At 35.9% G+C, this 24,810-nt stretch overlaps 1 protein-coding gene across 2 annotated transcripts in view; it reads left to right on the top strand.

Annotated features, from left to right (window-relative positions):
- Positions 1-24,810, top strand: part of STX17 (syntaxin 17) — a 71,756-nt gene that overhangs the window by 4,764 nt on the left and 42,182 nt on the right. For both annotated transcript variants that reach the window (XM_005581198.5, XM_074016978.1), the window contains exons 2-3: positions 4,039-4,223; positions 17,851-17,916. In XM_005581198.5, coding sequence (XP_005581255.1) covers positions 4,101-4,223; positions 17,851-17,916 — 189 coding nt within the window. In that variant the 5' untranslated portion in view covers positions 4,039-4,100. The remainder of the gene's footprint in view (positions 1-4,038; positions 4,224-17,850; positions 17,917-24,810) is intronic.

Below are 24,810 nucleotides of genomic sequence, written 5' to 3'. Positions count from 1 at the left end.
TCAAGCGATTTTCCTGCCTCAGCCTCCCAAGTAGCTGGGAATACAGGTGCATGCCACCATGCCTAGCTAATTTTTTGTATTTTTAGTAGAGACGGGGTTTCACCATGTTAGCCAGGATGGTCTCGATCTCCTGACCTGGTGATCGGCCCGCCTCGGCCTCCCAAAGTGCTGGGATTATAGGCGTGAGCCTCCACGCCCAACCCATTTTTTTTTTTAAATGGCTGAATGATATTTCATTGTGTATATATACCAAAATTTCTTTATCCATTCATCCATTGACAGGCACTTAGGTTGATTCCGTATCTTGGCTATTGTGAATGCTGCTGCAATAAACATGGGACTGTAGGTATCTCTCTGATACACTGATTTTCTTTCCTTTTGATAAATACCCAGTAGTGGGATTGCTGGATCATATGGTAGTTTTATTTTTAATTTTTTTGAAAAGCCTCTGTACAGTTTTTTGTTTTTTGTTTTTTTTTTTTGAGACAGGATCTCGCTGTGTTGCCTATGCGGTAGTGTAATAGTAAGAACACCATTTCCTGCAGGCTCACACTTTAGGGCTCAAGGGATCTTCCCACCTCAGTGTCACTGGGACTACAGGGACACACCACCACACCCAGCTAATTTTTAAATTTTTCAGAGAAGAAGGGTCTTGCTATGGTGCCCAGGCTACCCTCAAACTCCTGGCCTCAAGTGATCCTCCTGCTTCAGCCTTCCAAAGTGCTGAAATTATAGCTATGAGCCACCATACCCAGCCCATACTGTTTTTCATAATGGCTGTACTAATTTACATTCTCACCAACAGTGTATAAGAGTCCTCTTTCTCGCCGGACATCATGGCTCACGCCTGTAATCCCAGCACTTTGGGAGGCTGAGGCGGGTGGATCACCTGAGGTCAGGAGTTCGAGACCAGCTTGACCAACATGGCAAAACCCCGTCTCCACTAAAAATACAAAAATTAGCTGGGCGTGGTGGCATGTGCTTGTAATCCCAGCTACTCGGGAGGCTGAGGCAGAAGAACTGCTTGAACCCAGGAGGCGGAGGTTGCAGTAAGCCAAGATTGTGCCACTGCACTCCAGCCTGGGCGACAAGAGCGAAACTCTCTAAAAAAAGAAAGAAGAAAAGAAAAAAGAGGCTTCTTTTGCTACATCCTCGCCAGCATTTGTTATTTTTTATCCTTTTGGTGATAGCCCTTGTAACTGGGGTGAGATGGTATCTCATTGTGGTTCTGATTTGCATTTCCCTGATGATTAATGATATTGAGCATTTAAAAAAATACCTTTTGGTCATTTGTGTGTCTTCTTTTGAGAAATGTCTATTCAGGTTCTTTGCCCACTTTTTTATGGAACTGTTTGTTTTTTTGCTGTTGAGTTGTTTGAGTTCCTTATACATTTTAGATATTAGTCCCTTATTGGATGACTGGTTTGCAAATACTTTCTCCCTTTATATAGGTTGTGTCTTTGTTGATTGTTTCAAAGAAATAATTATAGATGGCAGTATGGATTTATGTGTAAGCAGGGTAATTACACTGTAGTTTGTAATAGTGGAAAATTGGAAACAACCTAAATAGCCAACAATAGCCAATTTGTAAAATTGTGAAGCATCTATGTAATTATAGAAAATTATTTACATGGAAACATTTTTATTATACTTCATCATGCTATTCAAAATAAATGTTTTATTTTCTTTCATCCACCCATTTATTCTATCCGGTAACAGTGTATTCTATTCATTGCTATTCCATATTCTATTCTTGCTATTCCACTCCTTTGGGTTTATTTTCTTTATTGTTAAAATATTCCTTTTAGTACTTTTAATGAGGAGCTTGGCAATAAACTCTCTTAGTCCTTGTATGTCTGAAAATGATTATTTTGCTTTCATTCTAAATGATAATTTACCTGGGAATATACCAACTCTCTCAGCACTTTGAAGGTATTTCTGTCTTTTAATATCTTGCTCTTAAAAGCAAGATATTATTGCTTTATCTGTCTTTTATCTCTCATTTGTTTTTTTATGATTCTTGTTCTTTAATGTTTTGCAATTTCCCTTCCATGTATTTAGGCAAATTTGGTTTAATTTATGCTCCGTGAGGCTGATGTTCTTTTTCAGTTTGAGGTCTTACATTTTAATTATCAGTATATTCTCTTTGAATAATTCCTTCTTACCATTTTCTTTGTTCTTTCTTTCTGGGACTCCTACTTGTTATTGAGCTTCTCATTTTATCCTTTATGTCTTTTTTATACTTTTCATCTTTTTATTCCTCTGTGTTCTGAGTGATTTCTTCCAATCAATAATTGTCTCTTATCTATATAATTTACTGTTTAACACATCTTTTGAGATTTTCATTTCTAGAAGTTTTACTTGGTTTATATTCAGGCTGGCCTCTTACTGTTTCATAATATCTATTTTTTAAAAGATTTTATTCCTTCCTTTATGTTTTTGGATATTTAAAAATATACTTTCTTTAATTTCTTTTTAAAATTATTTTATTATCTTTAGTCCATTAGCTATGAATTTTCCTGTTTTGTTGGGTCTGTGGATGATCTCTTTTGGTAATGAATTTCTCCATATGTCCCCAGTTTCCATTCACTGTTGCACCTGTTTTACTCTCTTTGTTTTTGTACCTGGAGATTTTCCTTTTTTACTTTTGAACTTGTGTCAGACATAAAAACCAAGTTACTAATGGGTAGGTATTAGAGGCAGTCTGTATAACTAACACATCAAGATTTTCAACTGTGAAAGAAAGGGAATAAATATTTAATGTTTTGGGGATGATAGATCTCTGAGAATCTCTTGAAACAGTGGGCTCTATTCTCCAAAATAAACTACATTCACTTTTTTTTTTTTTGGTAGAGATGGTACTTCGGCATATTACCCAGGGTGGCCTTGAACTCCTGGGCTCAAGTGGTCCTCCTGCCTTGGCCTCCCAAAGTACTGGTATTCCAGACATGAGCCACTGTACCTGGCCCCTTCATTCATAAATTTTCATAAAGATTCAGGGGCTCCACAAAGTTTGTATGTGAATTCCTGTCTCTATAGACCCTGGACTAAGACAGCACTACTCAGTAGTATTAACATTCTCAACTTAAAATTTTTTAAACATGGGTGAGGTTGTGGTTAATGAAATGGCATGAAAGCATGGTTTACAACGGTGGCTTTCAAGCTTGGTTAAGCTGTGAAGCCCGTTATTTATATAAGCTCTGATAAGCTCCAATTCATAAAATAGTTGTAAGTAAAGTTTCTACAACTGAAGTGGGGGGTGGGGTCCTGGAACATGCTCACCTGTATACCCTACCCTTGTACTCTGGCCCCAAATGCATACCCTTGGACTTTCTGGAACACTAGTAGGAAACTACTGGTGGAGTGGAAAAAGTATTTCAATGTAATTTTAGAAAATCTGGGTTCTTATTCCAGCTCTGTCACTGGTTATTTGAGTCAGTTATAGGCAATACTAATCACTTTATTGAAAATGGAAGAGGCAATTTAAAGGATATCAATGAGAAGAGTTGCATATTATGTTATAATATATTTGAAGTTGTGTAATTACAAAGTTACATTATGATGACATTAGATGTGAAGTTTGATACAAGCATCAGTGTTAAGCCATTTGATACCTTTTTTAAAAGGGTTATTCAATGTCCAAGATAGATCAGAAAATGAAAACTTGGATAGTATACTCCTATTTTTTTTTTAAAGTATTTATAAACATACATACATACTTACATAGAAAAAGGCCTGGAGAGACCTATGCCAAAATGTAAAGAGTGCATTTTGTACTCTTTGTAAAAGGTGAGGAGATGACTGCTGACTTTGTTTTTTTCTTCATTTATTTATATTGTCTGAACATTCTAAAATATAATTTTTGTAAAGAGAAAAAGATTTAAAAATCAGTGGTTTCATAAAGAAAAAATAAGTCACTCAAGCTCAACATTAAGTTGATATGTATTTAGAATAAATTGTAAAACTAATTAATTGTTGGCTTTTAAAAATAGTGGAAACTAATTTGAAAACATTTTTAAAGAAATATTTTTCTTTTAGGTTTTTCTATATGAGTGGAGAAGACAGCTGTTACCAGGGAGGTCATATATCATTTTTTTAGGATGTCTGAAGATGAAGAAAAAGTGAAATTACGCCGTCTTGAACCAGCTATCCAGAAATTCATTAAGATAGTAATCCCAACAGACCTGGAAAGGTTAAGAAAGCACCAGATAAATATTGAGAAGGTGAGCTGTTTCATTTACTACCACAAGAAATAATTACATAGTCTGATTTATATTGCTTGTTCATTTCAGCTAAATTTAGAGTATTAGATAAGAGGCTTTGCTGAAACACCTAGCTCCTATTGATTTAGCAACATTATGCATTTTTTTAGCTGGTTTTTCTGTTCTGCATATATACCTCTCATATATTCCTTTTTCTAGGAAGGGATATAGGAATAGAGTCTATACTTTTGTGTTTGTTTGTTTAAGAGACAAGGTCTCGCTCTGTTGCCCAGGCTGGAGTGCAGTGGCATGGATCATAGCCCACTGCAACCTCAAACTTCTGGACTCAAGCTATCTACACACCACCATGCGTGGCTAACTTACTTTTATTTTTCGAAGAAACAGGTTCTTGCTTTTTTGCCGAGGCTGGTCTTGAACTCCTGGCCTCAAGCTGTCCTCCTGTTTTGACCTCCCAAAGTGTTGGGATTACAGGTGTAAGCCATGGCGCCTGGCCAAGTCTATATGTTTTTAATTGTACATATTGAGGTTTTAGGCAGTTAGTAATTAAGATACAAATTGATTGACAATACACTCTAATGTAAAGGCAGAGAACTTTGGCTAATCTACCTGCCTTAATTTCATTCACCCCATGGCAAGTTTTTGAACTTTGAGTGTGTGTCTTTCGGTAACTCATATCCTCTTTAGGTGTACATACATTAAAGAAGTAAATCATTGTGAGGTATGAGGGAATTTCCTTACTTCACTGCTTCCCTTTGAGGAAAGCTCACAACTGAGAAATACTGCCTAAGTCAGTTGAGGAAATAGGTAGAGGGAAGATGAATTAGTCTCAGAGACTATGGTAGAGGTTGCATAGAACCTGCCCTGGTCGGTGAAGTGGTTGTGGCGTTTTTGGAAACATCAAGTTTACTCAGTACTGAGCATTAATTTGGCAGATTATGTTGTCTTATTTGCTATGGGACAGGTTAGTGATATTTTTTGCTTCAAGAAGACTTTTCCCAGAATAAGTCTTAAGCTGCAGAACCTTCATTCATTCATTCATTCATTTGAAGGTTGGGAGTAGAGGATATGGTCATGAAGCCTTTCAATATAAACATTATTCATTACTTAACTCAGTAGCATATAGAAGTCAGAAAAGTGTCCCTCTTTCTTCCATAGATACCATCTCTCTTTCTAGAATTCAAGTCCTTTTAAAAGCGGAGAAAATCAGTTCTGAGAATATTAAAATGAAAAGTTTAATGCAAATATGTAAGTCTTTCTAGAATTCAGGATTAGTATTTTGTCATCCCTGCATTTCTTTCTTCTTTACTTATAAGCAATAAGTAATACTGTGACTTTTAAGGATGGAGAGGAATTGTTTAGTAAATGGGTTCTTTTTAACATGAATGGAAGCAAATTAAGGCCATTTCTTTCCTTTATTATCCTACTTTTCCTTTGAGGTTTGGCATGTCTGTCTTAGATTTTCTTTTTCTTATGTTTATTCTATACAAAAGTGCCTGCTGTCAGTACCCTCAGATCCTTGCTATATGTACCACCCAATCAGTCATCAATGGAAAAGCCAGGTGGGTGGGGATAGAATGGTTATATTACTGATTTCATTAATTGTGCCAGATGTCACAAGAAGATTATTCTAGAGTTACATCCATCCATCTCTGCCGGACATTTTTTTCTTTAGCATTTTATGAAATTTTTACTTACTGTGGAATTTTTAGACAGTATCAGAATAATTATAATTATAATGTAGGTGATATCATCTTAAGCCAAACAGTTAATTTTATACTGATCTATGTTTTATTCCATATCCTGGATCATTCCACTATATCTAGGATGTCTAGCTTAATTATGAAAGCAACTTTTTTTTATCTATATAGGATTGAATAACTTATTTTAATAGATATGTTATAGAAATGTAAAAACATTTAAAAGCTGCAGGGCTCAGTCTGGACAAAAGAGTTAAGAATTAAGTTTGGACTCCAGGTGTCTGACAGTGCCTCACTTTCAAAAAGGCATATTATTCTTGGAGGAAAGGTGTAGAAAGATAAAATATTCATTATGCTGGACATCAGTCATCCAATATGAATTTAAAAGAAGAAAGTCAGACTGAAGGGAAATTGAAGGTAAGCCTTAGTGGGGTGATTCTGCAACATCTGAAAACAATGAGCGTAGTGTGCTGTGGACACCTGGAGCTGTATTCCATAGGTCCTTCATTTTATTATACAAGATAAACTTGATTAGAATGTAATCCTGAAATTTGAAGTGTTATCATTCAGCTTTCTTGGCTAACGTAAGATAGACTTAAGCATTGTTAATAGGAATGACAAGATAGTAAGCCTGTAACATAATTTTCTTTGTTTTGTATTGTAAGGATTTGGGGAAAAACTTACTGTATAGCACATACTGTATTAATTATATGGATAAGGTACAAGAGGCAGAAAACTAAAAAATCATATGTTAAATAAGATAGAAATTTTTTTGTTTTGTTTTGCTTTTGTTTTTCGTCTCATAGTAACAGAGGTAGTCCAGGGGTACAGTGGCTGCTCAGCAATCTTCAAAGATCCAGGCTCTTTTTATCTTACTCTCCCATCCTCAACTTGGTTCTACCTTGTGTGTAAAATGGCTACTCCAGCACCAGCCATCACATCCACATTCCAGCTTGGATGGAATAACCACAATCATACCTTTTCTATGTTCTTTTTTCTCTCAGTGCATTTGTTGTCTCTCTCTCTCTCTCTCTCTTTTTTAAATAGAGACAGAGTCTCACTCTGTTGCCCAGGCTGGAGTGCAGTGGTGCAATTATAGCTCACTATAATGTTAAACTCCTGAGTTAAAGCAATCCTCCTGTCTCAGCTTCCTGAATAGCTAAGACTTCCGGTGTGCTCTACCATGTTCAGCTAATTTTTAAATATTTTTGTAGAGACGAGGTCTCACTACATGGGCCCAGGCCCATCTCATCTCAAAGCCCTGGCCTCAAGTGATCCTCCTGCATTGGCCTCTCAAAGTGCTAGGATTACAGATGTGAACAACCATGCCTGACCTCTCCTTTTCTTTTAAAGATAATTCTCTTTTCATTTTGTGGATGCAGTATAATAACATCTTTCTACAGTTTTTTTTTTAAGTTTTCTTCTGCTTCTTTGTCCTGTTTTTCCCAAGTCCCTTTTTTCTTTCTTTCTTCTCTCTCTCTCTCTTTCTTCTGTTTCAGCATATAGTATTATAGGCTTTTCTTGGCTGACTGTTGATATTTTAAAGTGCTGATTGGAAGGTATGTGTGTAAATGTGTTTGTGTGTATGCATGTGGATAGCAGGTTAGAGTGGGGGCTTTGCTGTCTGGAGGGGTGAATAGCTGAGAATCTATTTTAATTGGAGAACCACTAGATATCAGTAACTCTAGGTCTTGTTAGCTGTTCAGTTTTAAGAAAGAGCAATCCTCCATCTCCTACCTGTTGGGGTATGTTTATTTTTTCAAAGGTGATAGTTGTGGCAGGGGTTGGGGTGGGGAGGTTGGAGGGGTGGATATAGTATGAATTTTGTGACCAGCCTTTTAAGCCAGGGGAAGGAAAGTAGGGGAGGAGGTGAGCAGGCTCACCACCATTCAGATATTTATTGTCCAGGCTTAATCTTCCTGGTTGTGGTGTGGTAACTGATCCCTGCCCTTAGCTGTGCTTGGTGTCCAGGATCCTTAGCGTCTCTAGCCTCTCCAGAGGCTGTCTCCTATAGTATTGTCTTGTGCAGTGGTGGAACAGGGCAGTTGCTTGGGCAAGTATAGAGGGGATCTGGTGGACTACCTGTTCATTACATAAACTTTCAACCAAACCTTTTGCATTTTGCCCCACCATACACTTCCATCAGGTTACCTGGTAGCTGGTACCTTCAGTTGCTTAGTCATTGTTTAGAGACGGGGTCTCACCATGCTGCCCAGGCCCATCTCATCTCAAAGCGCTGGCCTCAAGTGATCCTCCTGCATTGGCCTCTCAAAGTGCTAGGATTACAGACATGAACAACCATGCCTGGCTGTGGCTTGCTTCTCATTGCCACTCTCCCCCACCATGCACCCCTTCTACAGGCTTACATTTTAGCTTTCTTTGGCTTGCTGAGTCAGTTACAACATATCCATACTCTTTCCAGCTTCCAAAATGTTACAAAATGTTAAATTTTTTTGTTAGTTGATGTCTTCTATTCTATTCTCATTATTCTTGTGAATTTATACTTTCTAAAGTTCTTTGTTGTCATTTAGTGGGATTTTGGAAAAGAGTAGAGTTGAATATTTGTGTTCAATCTGCCAGGTTTAATGAGAAGGGAGATTATTTATTATAGGAAATAAATGTTAGCTTTTCATAGATATTTATTGATGTTTGCTGTTTCTTAGATTGTTAGCATTGAAGAATATGTAAAAGATGGATTTTTTTTTTTTTTTTTAATTGAAGCGGAGTCTTCACTTTGTCGCCCAGGCTGGAGTGCAGTGGCACCATCTCGGCTCACTGCAAGCTCCGCCTCCCGGGTTCGCGCCATTCTCCTGCCTCAGCCTCCCGAGTAGCTGGGACTACAGGTGCCCGCCACCGCGCCCGGCTAATTTTTTGTATTTTAGTAGAGACGGGGTTTCACCGTGTTAGCCAGGATGGTCTCGATCTCCTGACCTCGTGATCCGCCCGCCTCGGCCTCCCAAAGTGCAGGGATTACAAGCGTGAGCCACCGCGCCCGGCCTAAAAGATGGATTTTTCAATCCTCAAGAAGTTTGCAGTCCAGTTAAGGAAATAAGATAGGAAATAGTCAAAGAATGATAAGAGGCAGCATATAATTACTATGAAAATGGATGGCATGAGCTATTCAAGCAACATGAAATCTGAACTGTGTAGTATAAAATTAGACATAATCAGTCTTATTTATTGTTAATCTGTGATTACAATGAAAGTATTTTTCACTTCTCTTTTTAGTGTGTGACTATCTGCTTTGATCTTTTAATCAGCTTTCTCAACCTTGTTCCTTTTTTCTGACAGAACCCCATTCAGTTACCTTCCTTTGTGTTTCAAGATAGGCAAGCCTCAGCACAGGTGGTGAATGATGATGGTTTGATGAATGCGGTAATTCCAATCTTGTCAATGTTTGGTTACCAGTGAACAATAGACATATCCTGTAGTTCTGGCCAGTTATACCTGAGGAAAAACCTGTTTGGGATATGGAAACTGGAAAGATTTTCCTGCTGTTATGAAGATATACAGATATGCATGGAAGGAAAGAGTCCCCATCTTCTTGGTCTTGTGTGTCTTCCTGTTGTATCTAGAACTGTAGCCAATCCTCTTGCAGCCATTAGGGGACAAATCTGAGGACAAAAGCTCCTTATTGATAGTAGTAAAGCAGCAACATAGGACTTGGACACTTGATGACCTTGTGAGCTTCTGAATTAAACTAACGTAGAGTCATCCTACTTCTAGATTGCTTTGTATGTGAGATAATAAATACTTATTATTAAAGCCATTTTTAATTTTGGGTTTTCTGTTCTTTGCAACCCAAAACATAGTACTTGGCTAAATTATGGCACTGCTTTAATCTACCCTCCAGTGCCGCCATGCAAAGAGACAATACCAAAATGATATTTTGTGAAAGTAGTGCTGTTTAGCAATGCTTGTCAGGGATCTCAACTTAACTAAATTTGTAAGGAGTTACTTGTAATTTTTTTCACACATATCATTAAATCATTTTAAGTTTTTTTCTCCTTCTCAAACATTTGGATTGATAACTTTTAATAGTGTTTCCTAATTTAGTTATAAAATCGTGTAGTAAACAATAGGAATCTGAATTATTCCTTATTTTTCTTATAATTTGTTACAATAAGAAATAAAGTCATCTAGTTCATCCTCCACTTGATATAGTAATCTTTTCTAGTTTTCTAGACAAGTGAGAAAATAGTAACAGTGGAGGGAGTAGTTGTTGTTTTCATTTGCTGAGTGCTGTGTTAGGTGTTTCTATATATATATCATAGCATTTAATCCTTATAGCATCATTGTAGATTAGTTATTATTATTGCCTTCGCTTTTTAGGTGGAGAAAGATTTAGAGTAAATTACTTGCTTGAGATGTCAGTAAATGTGTTAAACTTCTAATGTGCTTGAAATGTAGTGTGCTTCTGAAAAAAAGTGTGTTGAATGAATGAATATACATATACATGTATAGAGCCTAAGATTACATCATTTTAGAAGCCACTCTATACTGCCAGCTTTTTAAATTGACTTTGTAATCAACTAAATGAATTCCATAAGACTTTTTTTTATGTGAATTATATCTATTGAATCAGATCACACCTATTTCTTATACTGGTGCAATTGCTCTTTTTAATTTAAATGCTGGACTTTACAGTTATCATTGTTATATTTGTTATTATGTGGAATTGTGATCTTTCATCTATGTTAATCCTTCTAATTTATGTTATGTGCAAATTTGATAATTATGCATTCTTTGTTTTGAAGTCATTGATGAAAATGTTGGACAGGAAAGGGCCAGAGCATACTGGTATACTGTCACCATTTCTACACGCTCTCCCAAACCATCTCACTAATTATCTAGTATAGAATTTTCCCCAAGATTCACATTAAGATTTACAGCCTGCAGTGTTTTAAATATATTTTCTTTTGTGAAAATTGGGTCAATATTTGCAAGTCTCTAGGAACCTTACCAATTCTTTGCAGTTCTTCATAGATAAGCAGAAATATTTCTGTGATCACATTTGCAAGGTCTTTTGGTTCTCTCAAGTGTAATTTCCCTGGGCCTGTTGACTTGAAATCATTTAAAGTATCTAGATTTGTTCTTAATCTTCCTTTGATTTTTTTTCATCTTAATCATTTTATTTTAGATTTTTGTATTTTGAAGATCATTTTCCTCAATAAAGAAGGAAGGTGTAAAAACTATAGAGTTGAATAGTTTTGCTTTCTCTTTTACATCCATTGACAATATCCACCCTATCATTTGTCACCTTTCAGACTCTATTGCATAGCTCAGTTACTTCCTACTCAACACTCCTGATGATACCATCCCCAGTCAGATATAAACACACCACCCTTACACAGTACTGGGCCACAGACCTTAAGGTTCATAGATTTAACATTCACATGTTTTTTGTTTTTGTTTTGGCTTTCAGATTATTTATCTCCTGGTCATCAAAGATTTCCTTTTTCTGTTTACCCAAAGGGAACAGGAGTCATTCTGTGTATTGGAAAATGTGACCATATTTGGTGAGGGTGGAGGGGTACAAAATATTGTGCAAATGAGGGATATTTACTGCCTTCTTGACTGTAGACTGAAGGAGGCAAGGACTTTGACATTTTCCCCAACGCCTATCTGTATTTCCAGTGCCTGTCACATAGTACATGCTCAATAGATATTGATTGAACTAATTAAAATTGTCCTTATCTACTGTCAAACTATAACAACCTAGAAGCGGATAGTCTTGCTGAACGAGAACATCAAGAAGACAGGAAGGGAGCTGAAGATATCTCTGTCAAGTCATCCTCTGTGTCTGTCATGTGTCCCACATGTGTGGTCCTAAATGCCACTGTCTCACAGTTGGCCTCTTACCAGGACCTAAGCCCTGTGGAGACAGCAACTTGCAGAGCCCCATTTAAGGGGTGGGCAAGATGGAATCACTCTGCTTAAGGAAGGTCTTCCCTATTCATGCTTTTGAAGCAGGAAAAAATGGGACTATCATTCACTAGTCTAATCTTACTGCTAAAATTAGACTGAGTGCTCCATCTCCAAACCTATAGGGCCGTGGTGTGGTGTCTGTCACACAGGCCAAAAGTTGTTTTTCCCAAGGTCCGCGCAGTGGAAGCAGTATAAACACTGATCAATGAACTCATCTGAATTTTAAAAGGATGAAGAAAATTGTTCCTCTCCACTGGAGGAACTTTACAAATGACCTTGACAAAGAAACCTCTCAAAACCTATAGAACCAAATTTTTTTTACAACCCTTTTTTATTCCCTTTTCTATGTCCTCCTTTTCCTCCTCCTCCTTCTTCTATTTATTTTCTCACTTTCCTTTACTCTCTCTCTTTTTTTCTTCCAACTTTTATTTTAGGTTTAGGGAGTATATGTGCAGGATTATCACATGGGTAAATTGTGTGTTGCTGGGGTTTGATGTACAAATGATTTCACCAGGTAGTGAGCATGGTACTTGAACATTCACATTTTAATAATTCATGGGAAAGCTGCAAATGTCTATGATATTAGACAGTTGTAATAGTAAAACGATAATCTTCCTCATAAGATTATTGTAAGGATTAAGATATTATGTGAAAAAAGCTTGCATGCAAGGTTGATACTTGGAAGTGGAGAATATAACAAGTAAGTTAGGCTACCCAGGCATTCAGCATAGGCACTGTGAATGGAAAAATCAACACGCAACATGTTTTCTCTTATACTCTCATTCAACAACAATAGTCACCAACACAGAAGACTTCTGTTACCAAATGTGTGTGAGTTGCTCCCCATATTTCAAGCAAGCAATCAGTTCAGCAGACCCTAGCTTAGGTATCTTCCAGTTGAATTCAATTCTGATGCTATAGACCTAGAGATAGCCTCCGAAACCACAGTTTGAGAGCCAAGTGCCACAAGACCACGCCCTTCCCTCCCACCAGTCACATGTCCAGGCCCTTGGAACTTCTGACCAACCAGCTTCAAGTTGGAGTTCCCACAGCTCCCTTTTTGAGCTCGATTAATTTGCTGGAATGGCTCACAGAACTCAGGGAGACAATTTACCAGTTCTTTATAAAGGATATTACAAGGGATACAGCTGAAGAGATGCATAAGGTGAGCTATGAGGAAATGGGTGCAGAGCTTCCATGCCCTCCTTGGAGACACCACCCTTCAGGAACCTCCATGTGATCAGCTCTCTGGAAGCTCTCCAAATTCTGTCCTCTTGGGCCTCTTATGGAGACTTCATTGGATAGGCATGATGGAAGCATGGACAACCATGTCAAAATGTGATTGGACAAAACAGGTATGGTCTAATAGTAACAGACTGAGTGGAGAAACCCCAACAAGGCCTGTCTGTTCAGATTCTTATTGGCCTCTCCATGTATCATGTCTTCCTCCAGGGTATGGGGCAGGACCCCTTCTGACCCACAATGGGTTTGGAGTCCTGCCATTGGCAGGTTCGGAGGGCAGGAGGGCAGAGAGAGGTTCTGTTTCCTGAGGTCTGCTTTGGACACTGAAAGTGCCCCAGCATTGTAACAAAAGACTAACAAGGGCCATGGGAGTTATGGTCAAGGAACTGTGGACAAAGACCAATGTATATATATTATATATATGTAATATTTATATAATCATAATATCACAGACACCATCAGTTAATAGTTTCTAATGCATTAGATTCAGAACGTTTCTGAGATATATCCTTTGTGTTATTGGTTTTGTATTTTTGATATTTGGTAAGCAGAGTGAGGTGAGTTACTCTTAACTACCCTATGGGGTAGATATTATTTATCTTCAAGATACAAGTAATTCTCAGTTTATGGCCTGCAATCATTGGGCCACCTGTTAATGTTAGGTAGCTTTCTGTAGATTCTTTGATATTTTCTATGTAGACAATCAAGTAATCTGTGAAGACAATTTTATTTTTTTCTAGTCTTTGCCCCGCCCACCCTCTCTCCCTTCTTTCCTTCCTTTTTTAATCTTATTGCCCTGGCTAGGGCCTCCAGTATGAAGTTGAGTAAGAGTGGTGAGATCAGACATCCTTACCTTCTTCCTAATATTAGAGAATGGTCTTTCACCACTTAAGTATGATGTTAAATGTAGGGGTTTTGTAGATTCCTGCTATCAGGTTGAGAAAGTTAATTTCTATTTTTTAGTTTGCTGAGAGTTTTTATAATGAATAAATGTTCAATTTTGTCAAATTATTGTCTTTAAATCTACCATCTTGCTATTTTTGTCTATTTGTCCATCTGTTTTCCCTCTTTCTTTTGGTTTAATTAAATATTTTTTATGATTCCATCTTTTTTCTTTTGCTGGCTTATTATACCTCTTGTTTTTTTATTTTTTATTTTTTTAGTAGTTGCTTTATGGTTCAGAGTATATATCTTTAACATCACAGTCTCGCTTCAAGTAATGTTATATAATTCACTTCACATATAAGAACCTTTTAACAGTATACTTCCAGGTCCTCTCTTAGGGTCTTTTTACTATGGTTGCTATACATTTTACTTCTGCATATGTTATCAACCCCATTTGTTTTCATTATTTTTGCTTTAAATTGTGTTATTTTTTAAAGAGATTGTAAAAATAAGAAAAAATATTTATATTTACATATATATTTGTATGTGCCATTTTCAATGCTCTTCATTCGTTTGTGTAGAACCCGGTTTCTGTCAGGTATCCCTTTTCTATCAACTTGAAGTACTTTTTTAAACATTTCTTCTAGCACACCTTTCTGCTGGTGATGGATTCTATCAGCTTTTTTATGTTTAAAAATATCTTTGTTTTGCCTTATTTAAAAAAAAACTTTCTCTGGGGATAGAATTTTAGGTTGCATTTTCTGTCGTTTTCAAATACTTCCAACATGTTGTCCACTGTCTTCTGGCTTGGATTGTTTCTCACAAGAAGTCTTCTGTCATTCTTATCTTTGTTTCTTGGTACTTCATGTGTCTTTTTTCTTCCTGTTTTTAAGATTTTTTTCTTTATTTATTTTAAGTAATTTTACTGTAATATACATTAGTATAGCTTTCTTCATTTTTCTTGTCCTTTGAACTTCTTGGATCTGTGGTTTTATCATTTTTCTCAAATTTAGAAAATCTTTGGCCATTAAGTTTTTCAAATTATTTTTCTCTCATGGAGTCCAGTTTCATGTATTTTATATTGTTTTCATTTGGCCCATGACTTGTTGATCTTGGTTAATTTATTTTCAACTTATTTTTCTCTGTGTGTTTCATTTTGGATAGTTTCTACTGCAATTTCCATAGGTTTACTAATCTTTCCTTCTGCATTGTCTTATCTGCTATTAATCCCATCTAGTGCATATTTTAATTTCAGATACTCTTTTTTAATTCTATTAATTTAATATTTAAAAATATCTTTTATGTCTTTTCTTCTAATGTGCTTATATTTTCTTCTACCTTCTTGAATACATGGAACACATAATAATAACTGTTCTTAATATCCTCATTTATTAATTCCATTATTCCTATCATATCTGGGTCTATTTCTGTTGATTGGTTTATCTCATTGCATATCATATTATTCTGCTTTTTTGCATGCATGGCAATTATCTTTTGGATACCAGACATTGTGAAATTTACTTTATTGGGTACTGAATATTTTTAAATTTCTTTAAATATTTTTTAGCTTTATTCTGAAACACAGTTTAGTTGGGAACAGTTTGATCCTTTTGAGTCTTTCTTTTTTCTGATGGAGTCTCACTCTGTTGCCCAGGCTAGAGTGCAGTTAAACAATCTCGGCTCACTGCAAGCTTCGCCTCCTGGGTTCACGCCATTCTCCTGCCTCAGCCTCCCGAGTAGCTGGGACTACAGGCGCCCACCACCACGCCCAGCTAATTTTTTGTATTTTTAGTAGAGACGGGGTTTCACCGTGTTAGCCAGGATGGTCTCGATCTCCTGACCTCGTGATCCGCCCGCCTCGGCCTCCCAAAGTGCTGGGATTACAGGCGTGAGCCACCGTGTCTGGCCTTGAGTCTTTCTTTTAACCTTTCTTGCTTAGGACCAGAACAGCCTTTGGTTCAGGGCTAATTTTTTCCTACAAAGAGCAATACTTTGGAATATTCTACCTGATACCCAGTGTATTCCAAGGTTTTTCCACTCTGACTTATGGTCACATGAACCATTTCTAGCCTTGTGTGATCTCCGGGCATTATTCTACCTGTTCTTTTTCTGACCACGGGTACTTCTCTGACATGCATGTGTGGAGGAGTCCTTTGCTGAAGACTCAAAAGGAAAACCCTGCAGATCTCTAGCATTCTCTCTCAGCGTATTCCTCTCCTCTCAGTGCAACTAGCCCTTCACCATGCAGCCCTCTCCTCTCTGGTATTCTCTGATCCATGAATTCTGATAGCCTTGACATCTACAAATTCTCAACTCTGTTTCCTTAGTGTTAATTTTTCTTGAAACATCACAACAGATTAGTAGTGGGCAATAAATTTAAAAGTGGTTTATTTTCAAACATGAACCTCTGGCTTCCTTTCTCAAACTTTTATTACTGTTATAACACTGCCTAAAAGAGCTTTCACACTGGATCTGATGGCATCAATTAAATTTTTCCTATAAATGAAAGTGGTTTGGTAGTGATTTTAAATTTATGTTTGGTAAATACATGTTCAGTATGGTCTGATTGTTTTTTTTTTTTTTTTTTTTTGAGAAGGAGTCTCACTCTGTTGCGCAGGCTGGAGTGCAGTAGCACAATCTCAGTTCACTGCAACCTCCACCTCCCGGGTTCAAGTGATCTCCTGCCTCTGCCTCACAAGTAGTTGGGATTACAGGCACCTGCCACCACGCCCAGCTAATTTTTTTGTACTTTTAGTAGAGACGGAGTTTCACTATGTTGGCCAGGCTGGTCTCAAACTTCTGACCTCAGATGATGCGCCCACCTCAGCCTCCCAAAGTGCTGGGATTACAGGCGTGAGCCACTGCGCCTGGCCAGTCTAATTGTTTTAAGCTTAATAGTTATTGTTTAGTTCTTAGATGATGTAAAAATTTTAGGAGTATCAAAAGAAGTTTTTGCTGCATCATTCTTTACCAAATTTTAAGAATTGTGCAGAACAAGGAATATAAAAACGCCCTAGAAATTTTTTTAGTGCTCTACTCTTATAATCTATGTTTTCTATGCATATATGAGGGCATTTTTATATTTCTGTCCTTTCAAATTATTTCTAGGTTGATTTTTTGGGGATGTATAAAGTACCAAAAATGTGTTTAATGTAGCTGGTCACATCTGCTAACATTTTAATTATTTGATTTTTAAATTTTGAATAAAAATAATATATGATATTTGGTGTTGATATTTATATTCTATATAAATATTCGGCTATAATGTTATCACATATTCCTATGGTTCCTATCAAATGAAAAAATTCCCATGATTCTGTTCCCAATTCTTTTTGGATGATACTCTGAAAGGTAACAATTGCCTTGGTAAAAATGAAAACATATATATTAAAAGTTCAGTCTCATTTTTTATTTACTCTCTAGTCTGTGGTTTCAGTGTTACTTTTTTAAAATTCAGATTTTTAGTTTTCAATACTTTACACTATCATTGACAAACATGTACAATTTTTCATATACAATAAGAATATCTTATGAACACTGTTCTTTTTATTTTTAGTATTATTTTACATTCTCATTCTTTATATTTTCCATTTCAGGAGTGTTTGCAACATAGACAAAATACATACTCTTTTTCAGTAAAATAAAATAACCTGATTAGTGGGGGTTTTTTGTTTATTTTATGATTTCCATAATTTTGTATGCAGTATTCTTAATAATTTCCTACTTGTATGTGTTTGGAAAATTAATTACCACTACTAAATCACTATCTTCTCTAGCTCGTATGAAGTTTGGGTAGGTGAGTGGGAATTTTTGTGGTAATGGGATAATCCTTTAGTGATGAAAAATGTAATACCTCCCCCCTCTCTTTTGTATAGTATCAAAGGTGTAGAATCTGGGACAAGTTGCATGAAGAGCATATCAATGCAGGACGTACAGTTCAGGTAAGGCTATTATATTTTTTCTGCTAAATCAGTATGAAAAAGACAGTCTTAAGACAATTTTGCTAAAATATTACCTTTGCAGCTGAACCCTTTTATATACATTTGTTACTATTTCCTTAAGGATACATTTTTAGCAGAAATTGCTGAATCACATGCCATACATATTTTTAAAGTTTTGTTTTATTACCAAATTTTCCTCCAGAAATGATACACAGACTTACACTCTCACAAGCAATGCATTTTGTAAAATCCTTTAACATTGGTATTACTCATTTCTTAAATTTTTGCTAATTGGTAGATTAAAATTGTGCCACTTTGTTATTTTAATCTGGATTTGTAAATGCTTTGAAGGGTGAACTTTTTTTCACGCTGCCTGGACAGTAATTTTTTTCTTGTTAATTGCCTGTTAATATATTTGTATATATTATATTATGTTGATGTCTTTTGTGAGAGCTCCTTATAATTTGAAAGATATTGATCTTCTGTCTATAATTAGTATTGCAAATATTCTTTGCGAGTTATTTACTTTTTAAAAAATAATATGTGTACATGGTTTTAAAAGCCAAATACAGATAGATGGCTTATAATATCCTATATTCTCCACCTACAAGTCCTCCTACTTGGAAGAAACCATTGTTAATCCTTTTGGCCTTTCTTCCTGAAATTTATCTCTTTATTACTAAATAACATGTGTAGACTGATATTTCTTGATTAATCAGGTTTAGATTTTTTTTTCTTATGGTAGGTGAAGCTCTAGCTTCCCACCTTGCTCTCCTACTTCCCTTCCCCTATATAATTACATATATTACAATTTTTGGTTAAATTAATATAATATAAACTCATCATATGGATTATGGAGATACTGTTTTCTGATAAGTCAAATAGTGAAATACAGTACCACCTTTTACTTTTTAAAAAGTTAATAATTGCCTCATTTTTTAGTTGCCTGGCTTTCTGTGTATCTGCGGTTAATTTTCTCTAAATGCTCCACATCTATGTCACATACTATCAGTATTATTTCTTTTTCTTTCTGTTTTTTTTTTTTTTTTTTTTTTTTTGCGACAGAGTCTCACTCTGTTGCCCCGGCTGGAGTGCAATAGCGCAATCTCGGCTCACTGCAACCTGTGCCTCCTGGGTTCAAGCAGTTCTCCTGCCTCAGCCTCCCGAGTATCTGGGACTACAGGCGCCTACCATGCCTGGCTAATTTTTGTATTTTTAGTTGAGATAGGGTCTCACCATATTGGCCAGTCTGGCCTCAAACTTTTGACCTTGTGATCTGCCTGCCTTGGCCTCCCATAGTGCTGGGATTACAGCCATGAGCTACCACACTTGGCCAATAATATTTCTTATATGCTCAAATATATCAGTTCCATTCTTTATTTTAAAGATTTTCTTCTGAACTCTTCTTCCCCCCACTTCCTATGTGGACTTTCAAGACTTGTTTTGCAACTCCTGTTCTGGGACTTTCCTTGGCTGCTTTTCTGTGTTTACATCTCTATTTTCCTAGGTATTATGCCCTCCTCATTTTTGGTTTATTCTGTTGTTTTATTGGAGTAGTCTTGCAGTAGCCCTCTAATTAAGGGTACTTTGGAGATAAATATAAGTAATTGTATTTCTTTAAAAATGCGTTTATTTTCTCCTGATATGTGATTGCTAATTTCACTAGATATAGAATTCTAGTTGGAATTCTCTTTCAATATTCAAGCCTTTCTATCTTTTTTTTGTTTATACTTAAAAAAGCTAGTATGATATCATTTCCCAGTTTTTTGTTTTGTTTTGTTTTGTTTTTTGTTTTTTGAGATGGAGTCTCGCTCTGTTGCCCAGGCTGGAGTGCAATGACACAATCTCCGCTCACTGCAATCTCCACCTCCTGGGTTCAAGCGATTCTCCTGCCTCAGCCTCCTGAGTAGCTAGGACTACAGGTGCATGCCACCACACCCAGCTAATTTTTGTATTTTTAGTAGAGACGGGGTTTCACCATGTTGGCCAGAATGGTCTCAATCTCTTGACCTTGTGATCCGCCCACCTCAGCCTCCCAAAGTGCTGGGATTACAAGCATGACCTACCGCTCCCAGCTGATTTCCCAGTCTTTGTATAGGTCCTGGTTTTGTTTGTTTTGTTTTTTCCCTCTTTGGGAGCTTTTGTGATTAGTTCATCCCTGGTATTCTGAAATTTGATGATGATGTCATTGTGTTGGACTGTTTCTTTCTAAAAATTCATGTTCTTTAGTTCTGGGTAATTTTCTTAGATTTTTCTTTGGTCATTTATTCTTTTGTGTCTTCTCATTTTGCTTTTTTTTTTTTTTTCTCTTTATTTCTAAAGGTCAGCAAACTGATTCAGAGGCTATGTCTGGCCTCTGTCCATCCCATTTGCTTACACATTTCTTTGGCTGCTTTCACACTGTAACAGCAGAGTTAAGTAGTTGCAACAGAGACTGTATGGACTACGAAGCCTAAGCCATCTACTCTCTGGTTCTTTGCAGAAAAAATTTGGCAGTCCCTGTTCTCTTGGGTGTTGGAACTCTTGGGTTGCTTGTCTGATTTTCACTCTATTTTCTGAAAGATTTCCTCAGCTTTCTCTGTAACTTTTTCCTTTGAATTCTTTTTTTCTGCTATTATGATATTTAGTTTACAAGAGCTTTTTCTTGTTCTCTTTTCCTTTCTTGATAGCATTGTGTCTATGGGTGTAATAGGTTTTTTTGTTTGCTTGTTTTTCTGAGATATTAAAAACTAGATTGCTTGTCTTCTGGTGGGCTTCACTTAAGGGTGCTTGGGCAAACTGGCATTTTCCTTAGGGATACCTCCAAATATCAGTATCTGGAGGTTGTTCTTATTTAGTTTTCTGAAGAAGAATTCTCATTTTCCCCCTACGGCAGGTAGGTGCTCATCTTACAAAGTTTTAGAGGAAGATTAGATAAAAACTTTTGGGCTTTCTTCAGTACAGGCTTTTTAGCCCTGTGCCTGATGTTTCTGAATCTAGAGTCAGTTGCTCCAAAGAATACATCTGTGGTCCTCTTGAATTCAGAAAGGTTATTATAGCTGCAGTATAGTGATTAACTTATGATAAAATGAAATGAATTCAAGAGATCATTAGGAAGGGTTACAGAGGTCCAAGAAATAGATGTTAGTAGCTTAGAGATAGTGGAGATGAAGGAAAACAGATTGATTCGAGATTTAGATTGAAATTTGACTTATCTCTCTATAGCTGTATTTAATGCTTGCTAACTAGATTATAGGCCTAACAAGTACAGACTATGTCTCCACTATTTGTATATTCTGCAGCACCTGGTGCCCAGCAAGATTTGGTGTCTATTGAATGCTACTGAGCATGTTAATGATTTAATGAGATTATTATGACTTAGATTTCTTACCATCTTCGCTGTTTAATCTATCATTTAAAAATCACATGATTTGGTTGAGACATTGGCTATGGTCAAAGTATTTGTTTACTGATTTTTAAAATTTGCATGTATATTTACCGTATTGACCTCCATCTGGCATAAAAGATTTATGGGTGCCATTAGAGTAGTAAGATCGAAGCTATTGTTAGATATAGGTATTTGGTGAGTTTTATTTATATCTGCTCTGAATTTTGTAGAAATCAAAGATTTCTACTTTGCTAGTTAGTGTAAAAGTTACTTTGGGACAAATAATCTCATCAACAATTATCACAGATTTTTCTAGATTTATCATCATTAGATTTACATAGTAAGAGCTATATTGTCACATTCATTATGGTGTCTTGATAAAAAGAAGTTCTCAATTTAAAAATAGTTTAAATTATCAGTCTTTTATGGTTCCTACTTTGGTGGCTTGTTCAAGAAATCCTCTCTTGGAGGATTCAAGAAGATATTTCTTTATATATTTAATTGAGTGTTTTAAATATTTTGCTTTTAACATTCAAGTCTTTAATCCATCTGGAATTGGTGGTATGAGATAGACATCAATAAAATTTTGTTTTATTCCATCTTGAAAAATCACTTGTGTGTCACTATTACCTGATTTCTGTGGTGCTACTTCTGAGGCATATTATAATTCCAGAGTTGCATGTAATTCCATATGTCTCTGATCTTTATTTTCTATTCCATTTGTCAGTCTATTCTGCACCAAATTCCACATACTATCTTAATTATGACAGTTTTAAGAGAAAGCTTGATATCTGATTGTACAATACTTCCACAGTATGCTTCCTTTTCAGGAGTGTTTTGGCTATACTTGGCTCTTTATTCCTCCACATGAAATTCAGAATCAGCTTTTTAAAGTCCATACACAGTCTTGTTGGGAAGTTGGGAGTTGCCTTGGTAGAGGAAATTGACATCTTTACAATATCTAGTTTTCCTACCTGTGAATATGGGATATTCTTGCATTTGTATTTATCTTCTTTAATATTTTGGAATATTTATAGTTTTTTGCATACAGGTTGTGGTAGACTGTATTTTCTGAAGATATCCACAAAAATATCTCCCATTCCACATGGCCTTTTATATTATGACCTTGCTACTCCCCCACCAATAGGTGGAGTCTAATTCCCCTTCTCTTGAATCTGGACAGAAGTAAAGCTGCTTATTTGTTGACTTGCTAGTTTAATTTAGAACACACTGTATTTACATTATTTTCCCCATTTTTGTCACTTGTCATACAAAAGTACAAAAGGAATATTTTACAAAGCTGCGTCTTCCTAGCTCTCCTTCCCAAATACTTAATATTTAGTAACAACACTAATTGATAATAGAGGATTCTGAAAAGTACATCACAGTTTCTTCCTTGAAGGAACTTACCTAGACAGGAATTCACAAAACTTAAGTATTTAAACAATAGTTTAAAACCTTAGTAAAAGTTAATATAAGTCAGATATGATTAATTGACAATTGCGTTATAGAGACCAATAAATGATATAGTACCTGCTATCTGGATGCTAGATAAGGGGTATTATCCTCATTTTTCAGATACTAGAAAGCTGAAGAGATTTATTGTTTGTCTAAGAAGTAGTAGGAAACCAGTTTATCTGGCATACTGTCAATGCTCTTAGTTGGCACTTAATAAGAATCTTTAATGAGAACCCATTCTAGTGTTGTATTCTAATGTTTTTATTTTAATCTGGAAACATTTTGAATAATAATTCAGGTGGGTAGGGACTCGAGTGCTACACTTAATACCTATATAAGATGCTCATTAGATATTTATTAAATAAATGGACGGAGACCTTTTTCTCTATTGATTTTTACTCTTTTTGGTGGTTTAGTTGATGCTTGTTAAGCTATATATATTCTTTTTGGTGACTTTTGATGTTGAAGTAAGTGTGAAGTCATTATGTTAGTATCAGTGCCTTAAGTATGATAGTTAGGTAATGAAAGTATAGTCCAGATTTATTTTAATTAAATAGCTATGACTCTGGAGCCCTTGGCAATAAATTATATGCTGTCTAGAATGTGTTTACTCTAAGTTATTTAAATGTTTACCAGTGGACTTCTGCTCTGTGTTTGTAAAGATATCAGATTAATTATTATGATACCAAATGTTTTCTGCTGTACACAATTTGTTCTCAAAATTACATGTTGTAAAAACACATTAAGAATCCTTAAATCAATATTTTAAAAAGGCAAATATATGCATAGCCACTCTTAATCATTAAGTACATATTTAGCCATTTTTCAGAATTTTCAATTAACTTAAAATAATTACTTTTTACAATTATCCATATAGATAAGTATATATTTGAGTATATTTTTTAATCTTTAGACAGAAGTTTTGGGACATTTCTGAAAGAAGGAAAAAAGCCATAAGTAGTTATAACATTTAGTTATAAAACCAAAGAGAACAAAAGAGAGAAGTAGTTTTAATTTGTTGAAAGGTAGCCATAGTTAACAGTTTACTATTTGTGCACTGCAAAGCTTGTTAAGTTGATGTATGTTCTTTTTAAAAAACTTATGTCAGTGATTATAGATCCCTTGATTAACTGCTGGATATTTCTGAAAATTTTCAGAATTTGGTACAATGTCTGCTTTTCTGACCTGATTATTAGAAAAGCAGAAGCATTTGAACATTTACTGTGTTCTAGATACTCTTCTAGACACTGGGCATACAACTGTGGCGGTGGCAAGTGGAGAGAGCAGAGAGAGATTTTTTAAAAAATAAACAAATATGTAATATGTTAGATGATTATAAATGCCATGAAGAAAAGTAAAGCAAGTTAAAGGGAACAAAGAATCACAGAAGGTGTTGAGTGTTCTTTTAAATAAATGGTGTTTGTGGAAGGCTTCTGATGACATTTGAGCAGAGATCTAAAGGAAGTGAAGGCATAAACAATGGGGAATAGAATTGCCAGGCAGAGGGACAACTCTGAGGTGAGAGGATGTGGCATAGTCAAGGAATAGTAAGGAGGTCAGTGTGGCTACTGTGAGCAAGGAGAGTACAGGAGATGAAGTCAAAGAGATCAAGAGGGTCAGATCGTGGAGAGCCTTGCAGGATATGGTATCTCAGAGTTAGTAGACAGCTTTTGGAAGTGTCTGAGGTTCTTCCACTCTGCATAAATATTTTGAAATTCATTTATGTTGTAATGTGTGTCAGTGTTTAATTCCTTTTTATTGTTGAATAGTATTCTATTGTATGACTATACCACTATACCACTGTTTGGCTATTACTAATAAAGCTGCTATGAACATTTGGGTACAAGTATTTCTGTGGACAAAGGATTTCATTTACTGTGGGTAAATACTTAGGAGTGGAATGGCTAGAACATATAATAGTTGTTTTTTAGGAAACTGCCAAGTTGTTTTCCAAAATGATTATATCGTTTTATATTCCCACCAGTTCCTCCATTGTCCTTGCAAACAGGTAATATAGTCAGCCTTTTACATTTTAACCATTCTAATTAAGTCTGTAATGGTATCTCATG

The sequence above is a fragment of the Macaca fascicularis genome, chromosome 15 (genome assembly GCF_037993035.2).
Source record: "Macaca fascicularis isolate 582-1 chromosome 15, T2T-MFA8v1.1".
NCBI lineage: Eukaryota > Metazoa > Chordata > Mammalia > Primates > Cercopithecidae > Macaca > Macaca fascicularis.
The sequence above is the reverse complement of the archived record's forward strand: the minus strand, read 5'-3'. Positions and strand labels throughout refer to the sequence as shown.